The following is a 23,420-nucleotide window of genomic DNA, read 5'->3' as shown; positions in this document are numbered from 1 at the left end:
AGCCAAATGTAAAACGCTCTAAAATGGTGTTTTTTCCTTGAAGAATCGGTGGAGAAGATGAATGCATGAAGAAAATGTTTTGTTTTCTTTAATTTTAACCTTTAATTACTTAATTACCAAAACAACCTTAAAAATTATTCCAAATTTCAATAATACCAAGCCATGCACATCCACTAACTTCATTGAAGGTCTAATTACCACATAAGGACTCATACTTTAAGGTTCTATAGCTATTTAATACCTTTAGCTACTAGAACACTTCTTTTGCACTTTATGCAATTTAGTCGGTTTTATTAAATTAAGCATGAAAACGATAAATTTTTTTAACAAATGTTTGGTACGGTACTACTATCATGCTGTAGACAATAAAATAATACCAAGCCATGCACATCCACTATCTTCATTGAAGGTCTAATTACCACATAAGGACTCATACTTTAAGGTTCTATAGCTATTTAATACCTTTAGCTACTAGAACACTTCTTTTGCACTTTATGCAATTTAGTCGGTTTTATTAAATTAAGCATGAAAACGATAAAATTTTTTAACAAATGTTTGGTACGGTACTACTATCATGCTGTAGACAATAAAATAATAATAAAATAAATATTTTGACATCGTATTTTGGTCTCGAAACCAATGTTCTAATTTCTTTGAAAACAGGTTGTTACAACTCTCCCCCTAAAGGAATTTTCATCCTCGAAAATCTTACCAGAAAAGAGGTTCGGATATTGCTTTATCATAGCTTCCTCGGGTTCCCAGGTGACTTCCTCTATCCCGTGTCATTCCCAAAGAACCTTTACTAAAGCTATGCTCTTATTTCTCAATTCTTTAACCTCTCGAGCCAGAATTCTAATCGGTTACTAACTTTATGACACATCAGATTAGAATTCTAATCCATAACAGTAAATCTGTACACATCAAACTTTAATTAACAGTAAATGTTTTTCCTAGTTAGCTTCGAAGTCTAATCCACAACAGTGAAGCATATCCTCAAGTATCTGAATTACTCACTCGGACTGACCATCGGTCTGAGGATGAAATGCAGTGCTAAAATGCAACCACGTACCTAGAGCTTCCTATAACTTTTTTCCAGAATCGTGGTGTAAACCATAGATCTCTATCCAAAATAATAGAAATTGGTACCCTATGCAATCTGACAATCTCAGAAACATATAACTTACCTAATCTCTCAAGGGAGAAATCTGTACGTACCAGAATAAAATGTGCAGACTTCGTCAGACGATCAATGACAACCCAAATTGCATATTTCTTTCTAGGAGATAGGGGTAAACCCAATACAAAGTCCATTGTAAATAGATCCCATTTCCATTTCGGTATCATTACTGGCTGCAATAATCCAGAAGGTACCTGATGTTCAGCTTCAACTTGCTGACAAACTATGTATCTCGATAAGAAATAAAAAATCTGTCGTTTCATTCCTAACCACTAGTACATTTGTTTCAAATCACCGTACATTTTATTACTTCTCAGATGAACAGAAAAGCTACCATTATGGGCTTCGTGCAAGTTTGTGCATACATACAAATGGGTTGATCCCGCATCAATCAAAGTAGTAACATCAGTATCAAAAATAGAGAAAGTGCCAGTAATAACATCTAGCGCAGAAGCTTCCTCTAGTACGCGAATAGTGTAAGCCATAGCTGGTGCTCGTGCTTCAAACCTTACAGTAGAGTCTTTTGTTCCACCACGGCTATTACTCACATTTTCAAGATTACGAGGTGGTCTACTTCTCGCAGCAGTGTTGCTCGGTCTCATAGTTTGAACTTTTTCTTTCTCAGACTTCTCTGGGCAATCTCTAAGATAGTGTTCGAAGGAACTACACTTGAAACAAGCTCCGTTCTTCAATTTACATTCACCGTAATGTGCTCTATTATAGTGCTTACACTCGGGCCTATTATCTCTGACACTACCTACACTCGCTACAGATGTAGCTTGAGGCTTTGAACTCGAACGTCGGTTACCTCTGTCTCTACTAGAATACCCCACTGAAACTGTGGAAAGGTTGTGATATTCTTTTGGTCTCTTCGATGATGACTGATATGACATCCCAGTCGATCTCTTTCTCGAGTCCCTAGCGTCAAAATCAACATTTCTTTTCTCTTTACTAAGCTCCTCGGCTTTATGTGCCCGATCAACTAAGACAACAAATTCTTTCAGTTCAAGAATTCCAACTAAAAGCTTTATATCTTCATTTAACCCTTCTTCGAATCTTATACACATGGCCGTTTCAATTAGAATGCATTCTTGGGCATATTTACTCGATCTGATAAACTCTCGTTTATACTCTGACATAGACATACAACCCTATTTGAGCTAAAGAAATTCTTTATGTTTCTGATCTAGAAATCTCTAACTAATATATTTCTTTCGGAACTCAGTTTGGAAGAATTCCCAGGTTATGCGCTCTCTCGGTACTACTGAAATCAAAGTGTTCCACCACTGGTAAGCTAAGTCTTTTAACAAAGATACCACTCAGTTAACATATTCGACCGGTGAACAAGATACGTCGTCGAAAATTCTGATTGTATTCTCTAACTAGAATTCTACACTTACAGGATCATCTTGAACAGTAGCTATGAATTCTTCAACCTCGTACTTATAAATCTTATCAACAGGAGGCTTATTAACTCGTAAAGATTCCAAACCTTGAGGAATAACGAGGACCGGTTGAGAAATATGAGAGGATCGAGGTTGTTAAGCAGCTGGGTTCGTCCATACGAATTGGTAAACCATTCGCTCATCATCTGGAAAAAGGTTTCCTTAGCCCAGATATAGGCCTTGTATCACTCGACACTACCTTGTGAATAGAGGCTTGAGCATTACTCTCAACTTCATCAGAGTCAGCTCGGTTGGATGTCATTTCTATAAGAAAACATGTTTTAAAACGATCAGGGGATATCACACTATCACAGGTTATATAATGGCATGTATAGCTGGACTCATATACGCTACGTTCAATTCAAAAATAGACTAAACCGTAGCTTTGATACCAATAAATGTAACACCCCTAACCCGTATCGGTCGCTGAAATAGGATTACGGAGCATTACCAAAGTTTACATTTCAAATACCATTAAAATATTTAATCATTTAACAACACATTGTCAATCATGGCAAATTCAATCCAAGGCATACATATTGTCCCTTATACGAGCCCTCGTGGGCCTAAAAACACATTAGAAACAAATCGAGACTAAATTGAAAACTTATAAAAATTTTCAGAAAAAGTTGAAATTTTCAAACTACAGGGATCACACGGCCGTGAATGCACTTATAAATGGCTTCATTGCCACAAGCATTCGATTGTCGTAATGTATATCATGTCCTAGTCTACATTGCCATAGTGTAGGCTCAGCCTTATCTTCCTTCTTGACACTTGGCCTTTTCGTAGATTGAGGTGCTTTCCTTCTTTCGCTACCTCGTTGATTCCACTCCTAAATTTGCTTCCTATGAAGCTCTTAAAATTGTTGGAGTAAGGAATCTCCAATGATGTTGAGTGTCGAATGCTAAGTCTACTTGGTGGATACTAGGTGGACACCAGCCTTGCGACAAAGGTCAGTGACAAAATATGGGAAATAAATACCAACCTTACCACCTGAGATGCAGCGTTTCATTTTTTATTTCACCAAAGTACCTACACAAATTCATTTTCGCTGTAAAATGAAATACAACCGGGTTGGTCTAAACACATTTACATTATTAGTATCCAATGCAAGGCAAAGACACATGCACATGAATTGCGTCCATATTTTTAAAATTCAAAACATGATTGATTTCTTAAATGAGAGAGGTCACCTCGAGAAAGCTTCGCGCTTCCATTCCCCTCTACATTTTATAAGGTAGTTTAGAATGGCGCCCATGTCTAAATTAGTAAAATGGTTCAAATTGTCCTCCTCATAACACAACACACCATAGAATTCATAGATAGTGGCTGGGGAAATATCAATATGTTTACACTTGACGTATACCCTATCATGTGTAGCAGTTTTGAAATTGAAGTAGAACTCTAGCACTACTGGTATAACAATAGGTTGTTTTGGAAGCAAGCAAAAGTTATCCTATCGATGAAAACAAAAATCATCCCAGATTTCATCATTAAAAGATAAGGCCGAATCAAAAATTATCCCTAAATGGTTTGATAAAATTTCGCAACCTCCTTTTGGGTAAATTTAAAGCCATCGAATTTTGGCACTGGAATAGAGGCTGTTTGGTGATAAGATCGTTTTCGTGTTCTCGGGGGCACTCTTATAGTTTTCTAAATTTAAAAGCAATAAAAAGAAACTAATTACCCAATATCAAGAAATCAATCTATAGACCAAAAACTTAAAATGAAAATAAGAAAAATAGTAGTAATAAGCAAGGGAAAAGAAAACTTAAACTGCCCTGATTGTCGTAATCAAATGGATCAAATCGAGAAGTGTCATGTTCCCCAAGCCAAAACAGTGCAATACGTACAAAGAAAGAAAACTAACAAAAAGTAAAGTAAAATAAAAGAAATAAAAAAAATGAATCGAAAGAGATTTGAAAGGGTGATTGAGAGAAAATAGAGAGGCGGAAGAGTTTTTAGGGATTTAAGATGAATGTTTTAGGGAAAATAAGAAGAATGGGGATTTTGGGGTATTTGGAGGCTTAAAAAGCCTTCATAACACGCGGGTCGCGATATCTGAAACCGGGTATTACGTGACCCAACTTGGATATCACAATATCCCCTTTTTTGAGACTCTCTACATTCCATTCTATTTGAGGTATCGCAATATTGAAAGTCAGGTATCGTGATACCACTATGTAAAAAAAATTTTGACTTTTGAAATTCCAAGGATATCACGATATTAGGGACCCAGTATTGCAATTTTGTTCAACACGCAACCAAGGCCTCTTAGGAACCACATTTTCTTAATTATCTTCGTTCGCTTCCTAATTCTCTTACATGGCCCATGAACACATGAAAAATTACACCATTCCATGAAGTTTGCAAACCTATTAGCATATAATTTTTTTTGTCTAAATTACTTGGCACTTATGTTCTTATGAGGGTAACACCTCCTCAGACCTAGACTAGGGCTCGACACATTTGAAAACTTTTGTTTCTCCTTCTATGTCTATAGTTAATTCACCTCGTCCTACGTCGATGGTACCCTATACATGACTAAGAAAGGTCTTCCTAACAAAATAGGAATTTCTAGATCCTCCTCAAAGTCAAGCACGATAAATTTCGTGGGAAAAATGAATTGTCTAACCCTCACTAACACATCTTATAAAAATCCCTTAAGACATACTAAAGAACAGCCGGTTAGTTGCAAGGTGGCTTCTGTTTCCTTAAGCTCTCCTAAACCTAACCTCCTATAAATGGACAATGGCATGAGGTTAATACTGGAATCTAGGTCACACAAGGCTTTCCCAAAACTCACTCCACTTATCTCAATTGTGAGGTAAAGCTATAGGGATCCTTTAGTTTGGGAGAAACTTTTCTAGATACTACTATGCTACATTCTTCGTTAAGTGAAATTTTCTCTCCTTTCCTTATTTTCCTCCAACAAGACATAACATCCTTAAGGAATTTGGCATATTTGGACATTTTCTCAAAGAGTTCTAACAAGGGAAGGTTCACATTCAAGGCTTTCAACATTTTAAGGAAGTCTATGAACTCATCATCATTCCTCTTCTTGTTCTCCTCCAAACAACTCTAAAAGGGTAAGGGCTTCGAGCTCGTTGGTGGTGGTGGAACGGTTCTATCCTCTATTTCGACTTGTATGGGTTCACTCTCTAGTCTTTCCTTCTCTAGCACCACATCTCCAACTCTAAGAGTGTGGATGCTCTCTTAATTCTCACTTACTTCTTTCTCCTAATCATTTGGTCAGATATGTTCCTTAACCATAGCCCTGAACCTAAGGGTGATCGCTTTTATATGCTCCTTTCCCTCTCTCATTAGATTAGGCCCAATATTGTTGGGTATGTTAGAGGCTAAATTGTTTTGCAATTGTTGCAAAACTTAGTTCAATTAACTACGGATTTGGTGCACATCGGCTTGTACTACACGCAGTCTTTCCTTTACTTTACTTTACTTACCCTAATAAATAATTAAGGGTTACTACTATAGGTGAGTTTTCTCTCTTGATCTTGGGTGTCGTAAAAGGTAATAGAGGTTGCTATGGCGCATTGGGTTTTAGAGGGTTAATGTTCTAGTTTCCTTGATTTGAAGGTCTTGCTTGGTTTCCTCCCCACCTAAGGTTAAGATGGTCATGCCATCCCAGGTTATAGGTGTTAGAGTAATGGTTATATCCTCTATAACCCATATAATTCACCTCCATATGGTTACCCTCATGTCGTGTCTTACATTACAATGAGTTAGATTGGGTTGGTGTTGGACTTGCGCCTTGGTTACATTTATCTCCAATTGTTTTAACCTTTTGAGGACTTGTTGATACTTATCTTCACTAGTGACAGCATTCGTTGCCACTTATTTGGCTCGATATGTGAACCGCTCAGCTGGCCATATGTAAGAGTTAATTACTATGTCCTCTATGAGTTAACAGGCTCAACATAGGTCTTTGACATGAATGATCCAACAGATACTCCAGCAAGACTAGACCATAAATTCCCATCAAGTCTATTGTAGAAGACTTGAAATTGTTGCCAATCTTGTAAATCATGGTATAGAAACTTGCGCAACATCAATTTGAAGTGCTCTCAATCCTCATATAATGACTCTCCTTTCAATTGTCAAATATTCATAATCCCGTTTGAAGTTTCATGATCTTGCTTAGGGGAAAATACTTTGCCAAAAGCTTGCTCGCTAGCTTTTCCCAAGTGTTGATTGAATCTACCGGCTACAAATCTAACCACATAAAAGCATCATCAATAAGAGAGAAAGGGGATAACCGAAGACGTATAGTGTCATCGGATACCCTATTATACTTAAAAGTATCACAAATGGTTAGAAACTGCTTAAGATGTTGATTTGGATCCTCATTCATTAACCCTTGAAATTGAAGGTTCGATTGTATCATTTTGATCATTACTAGCTTGATTTTGAAGTTGTTAGCATTTAACGCAAGGTGATTAATGCTTCCTCGAACAACATCTAAGTTGGGCATTGTGTAGTTACGCAAAGTTCTTTGCTCCGTGGGTATTTTGTAGTGGTTGTTGAATTTCTCCTTGTTAATTTTCAATGGGTTGCTCTCTTGGTAAAAATGGAATGTCTATCGAATGTTGTACCCTTCCTGTGCGTGTAATGATACGTTCTGTTTTCGGCTCAAATTGTAAGACATCGTTACCGATTCAAGTCATATAATGTCTCCTAAAAAAAAGAGATTGAAGAAATTAGTTAATTGTAAAATAAAAAAATAAAAACAACAGAAAATAAGGTCATATCTATAAATCCTACTTTGTCTACTTATCTCTACCTAAAAGCGTACACTAAGTATTACTCAATCTTACACCATCTTCGCTGACAGTGGCGCCAACTACTTGACCGGGTGCGCACGTGCGCATTAAAACACTGAATTTATGAAACTATTTTTAAAGCACGATTTTACAGCAAGCGTACACAAATCGCGTAAATTACCAAGCGGCTCCATTTTATCTTCCGATCTCAATTTTACTGACGTAGACGAATTAGGTCTGATTTATCTTCTGATCTCGCCAGTTAATCCGAGACTAATGAATGGGTGCATAATAAGATTATCTTTCGGTCTCACTTGATCTTAATATTCCCTTAGGTGCGTCACTACCCAAGTTCTTAGTTATATCTAAATTAGTCTAATTTGTTACGATTTAGTCCTATTTTTCTAGGGATGTTAGTTTACCCATATCTCTATCAACCAACCTCTTTTGAGGTTTATCTATTCATGCTCAAAGTAAAGAAAATAAACATAAACATGGAAAATAAGGCAGCCATGAAAATAAAGCTTGAAAAAAAATATAAAATTTGATATTTTCATGCAAGAAAACTTAAATATCATAAAACCAAAAGCATTTAACAGAGAAATCTAAGGCAATAAATATAAAAGGAACAAGCTTAAATAGATTAAAAGTAAAATAACTTAAACACATTACACTAAAGCTTAAAGAGTCTTGAAGGCAAGGTATAGGGACTAAATATATAAATAAACCTTAGCTACAGTAATAACTACCTTAACTAACATTAAGAACAACAATAACAAGAAGTATATAAAAATAATAATCTCTAATCTAAGGTAGAAGAAGAGAAAAATAAAAACCCTAGAAAAGTGCAGAGAAAAACTAAAGAAAACCTAGAGAAAACTAACCTAAACCTAAGCTAAAGTGTGTCTCTCCTCCTCAACTTTCGACTATTTTGAACTGTATTTTGATGACTGTTCAAAGTCAGAAAAGCCCCTACACGAACCTTGTATGACTAGTGGGCCGGATAGACAAAAGGTTGCCATTTTTGTCCAAGTTTGTCCCCTTGATGAAGGTGATATCGCAATACCCAAAAGAGGATATCGTGATATCTCGAGCAGTGTTGAAACTTGAGGTCTTCTTAAAAATGTGGATATCGCGATTGCCAAGGGGATATCATGATTCTACTGAAGGGAATCCTTGATCTTCTACACTGTTGGAGGTGTCACGATCCTAAGGGTTGGATATAGCGATACCCTTTCCCTAGGTGTCGTTCTCTCACTCATTTTCAACATCTGACACGTCTTTACGACACTCAAGCACACGTTAGGCCTCCAAATGGAACTAGTGACCAATTTGGGTAAAAAAATAGATAAAATGAGAAATTTTCACTTATTACCTGAAAGTATGAAAATAAAAAAAACTATGCTAAAAACTCTACTTTTCTTGAGAAAAAGCTCCTTAAATGTGTCAGAAAAGCCTAATTTGTCACATCAATTTATGGCAGATCACCTAGGTCACTTAGGGGGAGACTAACGCTTAACCATTGGGCTATCACCGATTTCTTATCAAGTTTTACTCCCAATAGTATATATTTTAGTGTGGTTTTTATCCCAAGTTGTTGAAAATAAAAGGAAAAGAAATGAGAGAGTGTTTCTCGAACCTAAGACTTCTACGAAGTGCAATAACTGGTTAACTATCAAGTCTAATTCATTTCTTGCTTAATTATTTTGATTAACCCCCTATATTTTGAGGCGTGACACTTATTGTGGTGTGTAGCAGAGTTGGATAGGATCTTTCTGATGAACTGAAATTGCATTGCCATTCGTAAGCATGTACAAGCAAACTAAAAAATTCTTAAATGCGATGCTGATGTGTTGATCTGGAAAACTATTATTTTTGTATGCCTTATCTATCGATTTGCATTGATTTTCTTTTGTTCAGACTCACACTAAGCTCTTTAGGCTCACCCCTCTTATTTCAATCTTCACAGATAACTCGCAAGGTTAGGATATGGACTCCGCATTCGAAGGTCTCGACTAGAATAATTCTCATTAAAAGTATTTTAGACTTAATACTTATAATTTATATTATTTGGGAACTGTAATGTCTTCTATGAACTATGGCATGGGATTTATTTTTTATTTTATTTTATTTTATTTGGGGATATTTGGCTTGCATGACATTTAAATTGATTTTAGGCTATTGAAACATGAATTTTGATTTAATTATGCATGAAATATTGGTTTTCCATTAAAACTAAGTTGAATATCAATTTTCCACTGCAATATTATGTTAAAAAATAAATAAAATTGAAAATCAACTAAGTTTTCTAAAATAATCACTATTACAAGGAAAACGCTAGAAACAAACGGTTTTCGAAACTCGTAAGTTTTAGTGAAAAAGAGATAAGAAGCTAAGCTTTCATCTAAGATAAACAAATGTTTTAAAAGGTTATTCAATAGAACTTCGATAATTTTTACTAGGTCATTTCAGTTGCTAGTGTAGCTTCCAAAATTCGACCGTAATATTTAGGCTGGATTAAGGAGGTTACAAAGTAAGTCTTCAATTCACGTCATTCTAAATTCGATCATTGGATAACCTTTACCTCTTAACCTTTAATAAAAAATAAATTTAATTTTTAAAAAATATATTTAATTGATAGATCCACATATCTAATATATTTTATATATAATAATGTATGCTTGCATGGATAGTTTTATTAGCTGGCACTTGGAAACTCTATTTAAAGACACATAAGATAATTTTTTAATTTAAAAGTGGAAATATATTTTCTAATTTACTATTTATCTAATTAACATATATAGGATAAAAATTATATTTATTTATTCATTTAAAATTATGTAAAAAACATAATAGCGTCCAATATTTAAAAAATTTAGGTTTGGAAAGCTCATTTCATTATTTAACCTTTTAAATATTTAGTGAATTTTCAATTTTAAAATATAAAAAGGTTAGTCATTTATATTTGAAATTGCATTTTTTAGTTACTTACGTTATCGTTTTGTTACCTCCTTACCGACAGTCCTACGTGACAATCCAAATGAGTTTTAAATGTCAACTTAGATGTCCAGTTGTTGGGATAAAAATAGATTTTTAATTAAATAAATTTAATTTGGACTGCCATGTAGGACATCCAAGTTGGCATTTAAAACCCAATTGGATTGCCACATAAGACTGAGTTAGGGTGGTAACGGAACTTAACGGTAGAGTGACCACTTCGTAACATAACGATAACGTAAGTGACTAAAACGTAACATTTCAAATATAAATGATTAAAATATAATTTGAGGAAAATAAAAGTGACAATTTTTATAATTTACCCTATAAATAATTTATATTCATTAGCATTATTGTAGCTGTTCTTTTACCTCTTTTATTCTCAATTAGTTTCATTCCTTTATAGCTCTTTATTACTTTACTACATGTTTTCTTTGTTAATATTTCATGTTTTAATTTCTTATTTATTTATCCTTTCAGGCTTATGCTTTCATTCTGGAATATATTTAAGGTATATTTCTCCTCTATTTTTCCTTAAAATTCACTATCAATTTTTTTGTATAAATTAATATTTAATGTATACTTTTAAGTTCACTTATATATGCCAACTTTTTTATAAATTAGGGTTAAATTGCACTTTAAACCCTAATATTCTTTTAATTAATTTATTTCATAAACGATTTTGAAATTTATTTCACTTAATACTCGCATGTATTTTCTGCATTTTTCAAATTTGTGCATCTATTTTATTTTTATATTTAATTCATAACATAATAATTTAAGTATTTAATAAATTATTTTAACGTAGTTAATTAAAATAATTAGAAAAAATAACAATACTGTAATTGTAGCTTTTTTAGCTTTTCTAAAGAAAATATAATATAATAATATTTATTTTTGTTTACTATAGTAATATAATATTAAGATTTATGAACTTTTTAATAACATACTTGAATTTTTGGGAATTAATCATAAAAAATTCACCATTTTTAAATGAAAGGGAAATATTTTTTTTCTAAACATTATTAAATTGTTTTTATATAATTGTAAAAGAATATACATTAAAACCAACATTTAAAGAATTTAATTTTTAAAAAAATAATTTAATTTTTTAAACAGTATATTTGACTTTAAATTCTTAAATATGTAATTGGGATATTTGTAACACCTCCGACCCAGCCTAGGAGTTTTGGCTAAGTCGAAGGCGTTACATTCGATCACTGAGGTGATCCTGTAAGCCTCTCTTTAAATTTGTGAAAAGATTTTATCAACATCTTGAAGTATTAAAAATAAAATAGCGGAAATCTTTTACTAAAATGGGAAGTTTTCTAAACCGAAATAGCATGCATAATATCAGAATATTAATTAAATATTATGCTTTTAACTTTAACTAAGCTAAACTACTTTTAATCTTAAAATAGAAACGAGAAAGAATGAACAATTACAACTCGAAAGTAAATTGTTTTGAGGGAAACTAAAATAAACTTTTTAGTTAGAAATAATGGAAACATCTTGCTATCCAATTGTCCTCCGATGCCATCCTGAGTCCTAATTTTCTGTGCTATTTGAAAGGTAAGGAAAGGGGGAGTGAGCTTACAACGGCTCAATGTGAGTCTAACTTATAAATCATCATATATAATTGTAAGAGAAGTAAAGTATATAATTTAAAGCACAGTAATGAATTAAGAATTCTTCATGGTACACATAATAGATGTATAATCAATTCATATATGATGCAATGAAATTTATGGATTGAGATCCAACCCGTCCGTCCTATCTACCCTCGAGCATTGCTCGACACTCCAAATTACATAAAAAATACTGACCATCCCAAATTTGATTTCTGGTGATGATGGTTGTTCACTTGTCATCTGTGGCGATGACTTTTACTAAATTAACTTGTCATCCCGGTTGCCAGTTTTTTATGGCTTTTTAAGCAATCATTCCTGTAATGCCTCCACCCGATCCAATGAACCAGATCTAAGTATTGGGTGTTATGTCCTATAATAGATGTAACTTTAGATTTTTGCCTATGTAAAAGTTCAATCTATGAATGTGACAGAGTCTCTTATAGGTGTAAATTGTATGATTACATTTACACTTCATGATAATAAAATTTTAGAATTCCCAATTTCATCTTTCAGTCTATAAACAAATTGAAATGCTATTTAAACAACTTATTCTCTAACTTGAACATGCCACTTAACTTCCTCTATATGCATAACAGCCAATCGTGCCACATCCTTTTGGCGTAACCTTAGTGTCGTCCCTCTTGGTGCATACTTCTTTACAGCATGAAACATGAAATAACCTTCGTAAGTTCATAAGAACTTAGTGAGTTAAACATTAGATACCTGATTCTTTATATAAAAATGTGATAGATTCTTCTCATGTCCTTCATGTGTCCTTTGACTTTTCCTTATTCCTTCTGTCAGTTACTTCGCTAAGATTTCCTTTAACAGACTGTAACTACTCTTTTCTATTTTAGGTCTTTATCTTCCTCTCAGGGTCTTTAGGGACTTATCTTTCTTTCATATCCATTAAGCCTTCACTCTACTAGGCTCCAAATTTGAGGTCCAAATTCAAATGGTCGTTTCTTTCCTTTAAGCATTTTATACTTAAAATCTCTTTATTTTCTATGTCCCTTCTTAAATCCTATATTTACATAGTTCTTAACCATTTCTTTCAACTTATTAATAGACTTAAAATCTTATTTCATACTTACTGGTTTTACCATTACCTTCAGGCGAGGTAGGCTACGCCCATTACTTAACACATATCTCGGATGCCTTTCTTTTAGAGTTCACCCAAATCTTCCTTACTTTAAGGTGCTATCTATACATGCCTATAACACATATCCCGGATGCCTTTCTTTCAGAGTTCGTTGGATACTTAGTTCCTTCTACTTGTCCATACAATATCTGTTGCATTTACCATACCTTCAGAGTCCTATCTTTACTTTGCCTTCAAAGGACCATTCATGCCATTCTTTCCTAATTCCTTACACGCCATTCATTCAAAATTTTTCATAAAGGCATTCCTTTATTTAAATAGCCACAAAGGCTTCCTCTGAATTTGCTACAAAGGCTTTCCTTTATAGAGTTGCTATCAAGGCACCCTGTCCTTAAGTTGTGTCACGAAGGCATTTTTTTTTCAGATATAGCCACAAAGGCTTCCTTTATGGAGATTGCCACAGAGGCTTTCTTTTAACAGATATCGCCACAAATACATTTCCTTTTAGAGATTTGTAACAAAGGCGTTCTTAAACAGAGGTTATAACAAAGGCATCCTTTACATCCAATACTCGCCACAAAGGCTTTCCTGTCCAGAGTTGTGCCACAAAGGCTATCCTTTACATCCAATACTCACCATAAAGGTTTTCCTTTCCAGAGTTGTGCCACAAAAGTTGTCCTTTACATCTAATACTCACCATAAAGTCTTTCCTGTCTAGAGTTTTTCCACAAAGGCTTTCCTATCCAAAGTTTGCTACAAAGGCATCCTTTACATTTAGTACTCGCTACAAAGGCTTTCCTATCAAGAGATTTACCACAAAGGCATCATTTACACTCAGTACTCGCCATAAAGGCTTTCCTATCCAGAGTTTTTCCATAAAGGCTATTCTTCTCCTGGTGATTTAGGCAATAAGGATTTTCCTAAACTCACACTTAGTGAGGTTTGCCCCTCATAGTCTTGGGAAACATAGAAGACCACATTAGATAATAATCTTCCTTAAAGTTTCCCATATAATATCATAACCCATCAGTTACAATATTACACAATATGATCTTCGTTTAGTGCCATGACTATGGAATTATCCTTACAGATATTCGTGTTTTTACTCTCGACGGACCCCTTTGGTGACTCCGGAGTTAGACACAGACTCATGATGCATCGACTCACTCATGAAAGACATTCTATGCTTACCAGACACACATACAGTTCCTATCAGACTCGTTCAAATTCATAAGTCTTACATTTCTTATCAGATTTATCACATCACACTTTACTAGTTTCGGTCTCATACTTTGGTCGTTTAGCATAAAAGTTTCTAGATAAGCATAATATACATGCAATAGTCAATCTAGGAACTCACCTAATGACCTCAAAGGGCAGCTTAGCCTTTAGATCCATCGTTCAGCAAGATGCTACAACCTCCTCTTCCTTGTTAAACAAAAACACTTTGTTAGAACCCATTCGGGTAGCCATTATCATCATTTTAAACCCAGACATCTTCCAAAGCCATATTTCTTCAATCATACTTACAGACCTATGTTTCCTTGATAGACAAAGTCACAAACATACCTTATAGTGAAGAAAATGACTAGAAATATCTAGGATTCCAAATTCAGCTCGGAACAATTTTTCTATCTCTCTTTAACCCTAAATATTTTTTTTGTGTTGAAACTTTTTTTTTGAAATCAACTTTTACTTTAAAAAACCAAAAAAAATGGAGTAGCCACAATCACTTTCAAGAGGTGTGATTGGGTCATCTCATAATTTGATCATTTTAATAAGAGGTTTGATTTACTGAAATAATGTTTTTCAATCTACAAAATCCAGAAAATGAGTTCGAGAGTCGGTTACGTACGAGGAAGGATTAGCACCCTTGTTACGCCCAAAAATTAGTACCTAATTGATTACTTGATGTCTTTAGTGTTGAAAATTGAAAATTTGAAGAGAATTTAAGATATGATCCCTTTGTATTAAGATATTTTAATAGAAAAGGCTTTATTCCGAATTAATCGAGCAGAGGGATCATGCCCCGTGAGTTAGGACTCGACGCCTTTAGTTTTCAAAAACCAGAATAATTACCGTTTTAATCGTTAATTAAATCTCGTTTTGATATTTTTGAAATGGATATCCGACTATTTGAGTTTTTGAAAGAAGTCATATTCCGTAAGTTAGGAACACAACTCTTTTAATCCCAAAATGATGAGCATTGCCTCTTTCTATGTACTTTCCATAAGTTAGATAAATGATAATATTTTTTTATGATAAACGTTTAAATTATCTAGGCATAGTGTGAAAATAAATGTATGACGACATGGTAATTAGTAAGATAAAAAAAATAATGAGGGTAAAATAAAATGAAATTAGAAAGATAAACGAATCAATAAATGAAATAAAACGAATGAAAGGTAAAATAAAAATGCCATGCTAGTGAGTAACAAATATGCAACCAGTTTATAGTAATAATCTGCGACAATCACATCGTATCCATTATCATATCACTAATACGCATAATAATGATAATAATAATAATAACAATAATAATAATAAAATATAAAAGTGCATACAATAAATATAAGTAAATAAATTTTAATTATGGAAGAAGGTTGAAGAAATAATAAATAAAATAAAAAATAAAAATCTTATAAAAAGGATTAAAATTAAGTAGACTAAGGATTAAATTGAAATCAAAATAAAATTACGGGTATGAATTGTAAATAATAATACAATAATTAATAAAAGCAGAATAAAGAAATAAAATGAAATGCGAAAAGAAATAAGGGATAAATAGGAAATTATACCAAACTCCCTAAACACACTATTCCATAGGGACCAAAATGAAAGAAAAATAAAATTAAGGGTATAATTAAAAAAGGAAATGGGACTGGATTGAAAACTGCCTAAAAAGCAGAAAGACTAGGGTAGCAACTATACCCTAGTCACAAAAATGCATGTATCCTGCCAGGAAATTGGGTCGGGTTTTAGGTCGCCTGAAACGACACCGTTTCAGGTACCTATCTTTTAAAATGGTCCAAGGACCAAAATGAAAGTAAAATTAAATTAAATGGAAAATTAAAAAAATAAAAAGAAAGATAGGACTAGGTTTAAACAAGCCGCAAAAGCGGAAGGATCAAAGGCGCACATATCCCCCCAAGAAAAACACGCAGATCCTAGGAGTGGTCCGGGTCGAATCTCAAGTTGCGTCAAAATGACGTCGTTTTGGCATTTAAAGCTTAAGCTCAAAACGATGCCGTTTTGGAGGGTTTATATAAGTAAAAAATCTTTTAAAAAATTTCATTTTGAATCATTTTAAAAAAATCCTTCTTTTCATTTCATTTTTTCTCTAAAGTTTCTCTTCCCTCCGGTCACAGGGCCAGCAAGTCTCCGCCATGGCTGTCGATCATCGGTGATAGAAACCACCTCCTCTGATGGAAAAAAAATCGAAAAAGACTCCCTTTCCAATCCTTTTTTGTGTCGAGCACGGATCTGGGGTCAAAATCCCAAAACAAAAATGATCCAAAGTTCGAAAATAAAAAAAAAGATGAAACCTTTCGTTTTCTTGAGTTTTTTTTTTAAAAACTGAAAAAAGAAAAAAAAAGAGAGATGACCCTACAACAATGGATTCCTACGATGGTTGGAGACAAAGTGCCGCAGGTAAAAATGGAGCCTTTTTACTTTTTACCTTTGTTAACTTTTTACCTTTTTTTGTATTCAATTTTTCTCTGTTTTTGATTGCTTTCTCTGTGTCTATTTTTTATTTTAAAAGAAACCCCTTTTACAATCTGTTTCCATGGCTTTTATAGCCATTTCATACTTTTTTATTTTTCCTACTATTCTTGCATATTCTTTTTTTTTGCAGGTGTCCCTGGAATCAATCAACGGGACAGAGGTAGTTGACGGTGGCAGACCTCGGGGAACGAGCATGCTGACATGGGGGGCGTGCGGCGCCAAGCTAGGTTTCTTTATTTTTTCTTAAAATTTTTTAGGTTTTGGGGCTTATCGGGCCATTAGGGTTTTCATTGATTTAAGCCATTTAGGTTTGTAAACTTGGGCCTGATGTTTTTTGTAAATGGATTGTTGTTTCTTTGGTTTTATGTATTTTGTTATTTATGGTTTATGGTGGGCCGGATAAAATTGGCCTATTACAGCTGCCCCTCTTTGTTCGTTGATGTGTAACGGAAATGGAGCAAAGACTTTAAGAAGGGTCAATTTTGCCTAGTCTTGCCGAATCTCAACTTCCATAGTCCTTCTGTTCTTCAAGCAGCCTCATTCTAACCCACTGCAACTTCAGAGGTATAATAAGTGTAGTTTCAATTTGGTCCACTGCAACTTCAGGGAGATGAGACTTGTAACTTTAATCTGCTCCACTACATCTTCAAGGAGATAAAATTTGTAACTTGTAGCTTTAATCTGTTCCATTGGAACCTCGAGGTAATAAGATTTGTAGTTTCAATCTGCTCCTCTGCAACTTCAGGGAGATAAGATTTGTAACTTGTAGCTTTAATCTGTTCTACTGCAACCTCAGGGAAATAAGATTTGTAGTTTCAATCTATTCCACTGCAACTTTAGGGAGATAAGATTTGTAACTTGTAGCTTTAATCTGTTCCATTGTAACTTCAGGGAAATAAGATTTGCAGCTTCAATCTGTTTCACTGCAACTCTAAGGAGATAAGATTTGTCATTTCAATCTGCTCCATTGTAACTTTAGGGAATAAGATTTGTAGCTTTAATCTGCTCCATTGCAAATTCAATGAGATAAGATTTTTCACAATGACTTCAATCCGTCCCACAGCAACTTCACGGGTATAAGATTTTTGGTTTCACTGATCTGTTACACCGTTCTCTAGGGAACATGAACTATAAAATCCATTTCATGTGACTATATTTATGCCAAGCGATTAGAATGTTATGATATTAATAACTCAAATGCTCCTAACTAGATGTATATGAATGATATTTGCATGAATGCAGAATATCATTTTTCGATAATGATCCCCTTTTTAATGCTTAGATTGACATTGCTCGTTGTTTGTCAAGATTCCATCACCGGTGTGTTACCATGCCTTCTTGTTTAGGTTTAGTATCTTTGACAGAAAACCTGAAGGAATAATCACAATTTAAACTATTCATTCCCAAACATTTACAACTCTTAGATATGGTCAATTCCGACTAGTGGTCCTATTTCAAGTCCTTGTACTATTTAGAAAACCTTTCAGAGCAATATACAGAAATCCTTTTACTTGAATATTATCAGTCCATTAATCATTACTTCAATGAAAAATGCTTGAAAAAGATCGTAACAATGGACAAGATTGAAATTTATTGCGAGCAAAGCTCGAAATGAATAGATTACTCAAAATAGCAAACGTTGCTTAAATACAAAATGAGTAAGATGAAACTAGGTGCCCCAGATATCGTAGCATGAGCTTCTCCGCACAAACTTCTCGAGGCCCATTTTGAACCTGATATTTTTTTAGGAGATCTAGAGTACTTTGTTGATGCCCCAAGATGTAATGTTCTTCCTTCTGAGAAGACCCAACCATCACATGTTAAATCCAAATTTGAGTTGCCCTTTCCTGGGTTTTCAACTCAAAACCTCTTTGGTCTCAAGGCGCCTTTTTCAAGTTCACGCATTCACCTCTCCCATTTTTTTAGGTGAAGTATTTCTTGACTGAATCCAAATTCACAGGATTAGACAAGTTTTTACCATCCATCTTGGTCAAAATTAGTGCTTCTCCAGAAAAGGCCTTCTTTACCACATAAGGTCCTTCCTAGTTTGACATTCACTTTCCTCTAAAGTCCTTTTGTATGGAAATGATCTTTTTTAATACCAGTTCCCCCTAATGGAATTCACTGGGGTGAACTTTTTTGTCATAAGCTTGTATCATTCGTTTTGGTACATCTGACCATGATGGATAGCTTTCAACCTCTTCTTTTCAATCAAGTTCTGCTGGTTATATTGGGATTGGATCCATTCTGCTTCATCTAACTTCAACTTTGACAAAACTCAGAGAGACGGAATCTCGACTTCAATAGGCAAAATTGCCTCCATTCCATAAACCAATGAGAAAGGCGTTGCCCTGGTGGAGGTTCTGACAGACATTCTATAAGCATAGAGGGCAAATGGTAACTTCTCATGCCAATCTTTATAAGTCTCATTCATTTTCCCCACGATCTTCTTAATATTCTTATTGGTTGCCTCCACTGCACAATTCATTTTTGGGCGATATGGTGACGAGTTGTGGTGTTTGATCTTGAATTGACTACAGACCTCCGCTATCGTGTTGTTGTTCAAGTTCAATGTATTGTCAGACATAATCCTTTCTAGCATCCCATACCGATATATGATCTCTTTCTTCAAGAATTTGCTAACTATCGACTTGGTGACATTAGCGTAAGAAGTGGCCTTTACCCATTTGGTGAAGTAATCAATGACTACGAAGGTGAATCTACGCCCATTGGAAGCTTTTGCTAAGATCGGCCCAATAACATTCATGCCCCACATAGAGAAAGGCTATGGAGAAGTCATAACATGAAGAGGTGAAAGAGGCACATGAATTTTGTCTCCATAAATTTGGCACTTATGACATCTTTTGGCATAACTGATACAATCTCCTTCCATGGTGGACCAATAATACCCGAATCTTATGATTTGTCTGGCCATTGTAAAACCATTAGCATGTGTTCCATTGACACCCTTATGGACTTCTTCTAAGATTTTCTTAACCTCAACAACATCTACACATCTTAGTAGTACTTGATCCTTTCATTTTTTATATAGGACCTCCCTATCTAAGACATAGTTATTCGCCAATCTTCGTAGTGTCCTTTTATCATTCTCAATTGCCTGCTCCAAGTATTCACAGTTCTTCACATATCGCAGTATATTGTGGTACCAAGGGTGATCATCCTTTTCTTCTTCCTTGATATTATAACAATGGGTCGAAGCCTCGTAAATACTCATCTGATAGGTTTTACATCCTCTTGTTTGTTCACTTTAATCATGGAAGCTAAAGTGGCCAAGGTGTCGGCTATCTGATTTTCATCCCGCAGGAGGTAGCAAAAAGTGATGTCATCAAACTTCTTAATTAACTCAAGAACCAGCTTTCAATAATTGATAAGTTTGGGGTCTCTCGTCTCTCATTCACCTTTGAGTTGATAGATCACTAGTGTAAAATCCCCATATATCTTTAGTACTTTGATCTTACGTTCTATGGCTGCATGGATACCCATGATGCATGCTTCGTATTCCACCATATTGTTCATACAATCAAAATCCAATTTACTAGTAAATGGATAATAATGCCTGTTTGGGGATACTAGGACTGCCCCGATTCTGTTACCCATAGCGTTTAAAGCTCCGTCAAAATTTAGTTTCCAAGGATGTCTATCTTGAGAATCTTCTTTAGTGGTTGCAACATACATCAGATCTTCATTTGAGAAATCAAAATTCAAAGGCTCGTAATCTTCTAAAGCTCTACTGGCTAGAAAATTTGCTATTGCACTCCCTTTTACTACCTTCTAGGTCACATAGACTATATCAAATTTGGAAAGTAGAATTTGCCATTGAGCCATCCTTCCATTCAAAAAAGTCGACTCCATCATGTACTTTACAGGGTCTATTTTTTAGATGAGCTAAGTTATATGGTACAACATGTACTGTCTCAGTCGTTGGGTTGTCCAGATTAAAGTACAACACAACTTTTCAATCAGCGACTATCTTATCTCACATTAGTGAATTTCTTACTGAGGTAGTATATCGCTCTTTCTTTCCTTCCTGACTCATAGTGTTGGCCAAGCACGCATCCCATAGAATTCCCAAATACTGGCAAGTACAGTATCAGTGGCTTATCTGGACCAGGTGGCATTAGTATCGGGGCATTGGACAAGTATTATTTGACCTTGTGAAAGATTTTCTGACATTCTTTATCCCATACACCTAGATTATGCTTCTTAACGAGACGGAATATGTGGTCGCATTTCTCAGTTAGTTGTGAAATGAACCGGGCGATGTAATTTAATCCCCTTAAGAAACCCCAGACCTCCTTTTGAGGGCACGACGAAGGAAAATCCTATATAGCCTTGACTTTATCCGAGTCGATCTTGATCCCCTTTTCACTAACTACAAGTGCTAGCAATTTCCCCAACCTAGCCTTGAAGGTACATTTTGCTGGATTGAGCTTTAGCTGGAATTTTCTCAACCTCAAGAATAATTTCCTCATCACTTGTATATGCTCTTCTTCTATTTAGGATTTTACCATCATATCGTCAACATAAACCTCAATTTCCTTTTACATCATATCATGAAACAAAGTTACCATGGCTCTTTGATATGTCGCTCCCGCATTTTTCAATCCAAATAGCATTACTTTAAAACAAAATATTTCCCACATGGTTACGAATGTAGTTTTTTCCATGTCTTCAGGATGCATCTTTATCTGGTTGTATCCGGAGAAACCGTCTATGAAGGAAAATAGTGAATAGTTTGTCGTGTTGTCCACTAAGGTGTCAATGTGAGGCAACAGGAAATTATCCTTCGAGCTGGCTTTGTTTAAATCCCTGTAGTCTACACACACCCGTTCTTTTCCATCTTTTCTAGGGACAGAGACTATATTGGCTACCGACTCCGAGTATTTAACCACTTGTAGGAAACTAGCATCAAATTGCTTCTTGAGCTCTTCTTTTATTTTTAACAGGACATCGGGCCTCATCCTTCAAAGTTTCCATTGAACCGGCTTGTATTATTCTTTTATGGAAAGTCGGTGTACAACAATATCAATACTTAGACCAGGCCTGTCTTGATACAACCATTTGAAGACATCTTTGAATTCTTGGAGTAACTCAATGAGGTCTCGCTTTGCCTTGCGGTGATGCAAGCTCCTATCTTTATCTCTTTCTTTTCTTGTTCGTCTCCTAAGCTCACAATTTCTACTAACTCTTTGTGAGGTAAAATTTATTTCTCCTCTTGTTCTACCATCCTTAACAAATCAAAAGATAGACACATACCTTGCTCAAAAGGAGATTCTGAGCTAGTAGTAGCGTCACTCATATCATTGAAATCTAGAGAGTTGATATAGGAACGAAGGAAGATGCAAAGAACAAATGAATCTAAGAATAATTATCTGTGTGGTATGAGTATGAATGAAATGGAAAGAATATTTTCCAAAATGAGACACAAAAATACATTTTATTGAAATAAAAATAATGGACATATGCCTTTTTCACAAAAAGATTCTTATTACTCCCAAGTTTAGAGCAATAAGTTTGTTTTGAACATTACTCTAAATTAGTTCTAAAAATTACAGGGATCTTTTCCGTAGTTCAATTGTTCAGAACACTTTCGGGGATATAAGGACAAATGCCTAATAGATTCTCCCTAATTCCTTCTTCGAATATGGCGTTGATGCTCAAGTTTCTCAACGTTTCTTCTCAACTTCTTTTACTGCCCTTATTCATCGATTCCTACTTGACCTCTCCCCCACTCAATCGCATTCTTCTTTTTTTTGCTTCTTGTCTAGCTCTTTCTTCTTTTGTCTCGCATCTGGCTTATATCCTAAGCCAAAGCGGTCTTGTTTTTCCATGAGTATTGGTGCCTCGACTCTTCCTTGTAGGTATTTTTCGATTCCCTTCCCAGGTAAGGCTCATTTCCCAACCATCAATTGCAGACTCATCCTCGTGGTTTTGGATATTTTGGGCACTAGGATCTTGTTTTCTTCAACAATGAAGGTTGCATTCACAAACTCCAGTGATCAAAAGGAACATTTTATTATCTCTTCATCCGCTCCTATGTATGGTGCGTCACTAGTTACGAATGCAATGATATCCTCTTCAGCATTTATCATTACCAATCGACCCTCCGTTACCAACTTCAATTTTTGGTATAACGACAATAGCACTGCCCCAGCCGAGTGAATCTAAGGCCTGCTAATAAACAAATATAAGAGGGCTTTATATCCATCACCAAAAAGTCTACCTCATATGTGTTCGGACCAATTAAGAGAGGTATTTCAATCTTTCCCATCACCCTCCTTTCCGTACCATCAATGCTTTTACTATATTCTGGCATGTCTTCATGTAAAAGCTATCCACTGGAAATCTATTCAGTGTGGATAGATGCAAGATGTTTAGCGCAGATCCATTGTCGATTAACACCCCTAGCAATGTATATCCTTTACAGCGGGTAGTGATATGTAGGGCCTTCGTGGATCCCATGCCCCCAGAAGGTATTTCATCATCATTGAAAAAGATGAAATTGTTGGCACTCAGATTGTTAACTGGACGGTCTAG

General features: G+C 34.9%; 1 protein-coding gene across 1 annotated transcript; it reads right to left on the bottom strand.

The window, feature by feature from the left end:
- Positions 1–1,449: 1,449 nt before the first annotated feature.
- LOC105795925 (uncharacterized) lies at positions 1,450–2,244 on the bottom strand. Its single transcript, XM_012625577.1, has one exon. It carries the CDS (start codon positions 2,242–2,244, stop codon positions 1,450–1,452), a length of 795 nt encoding a protein of 264 aa, XP_012481031.1.
- Between the last annotated feature and the right edge of the window lie 21,176 nt (positions 2,245–23,420).

This window comes from Gossypium raimondii, chromosome 3 (assembly GCF_025698545.1).
Source record: "Gossypium raimondii isolate GPD5lz chromosome 3, ASM2569854v1, whole genome shotgun sequence".
In the NCBI taxonomy this organism is placed as follows: Eukaryota; Viridiplantae; Streptophyta; class Magnoliopsida; order Malvales; family Malvaceae; genus Gossypium; species Gossypium raimondii.
This window is presented reverse-complemented; position numbering and strand designations above follow the sequence as displayed.

Excerpts from the sequence above, each read along its gene's own strand:
- LOC105795925 (XM_012625577.1), bottom strand. The coding sequence starts at position 2,244 with ATGTGTATAAGATTCGAAGAAGGGTTAAATGAAGATATAAAGCTTTTA.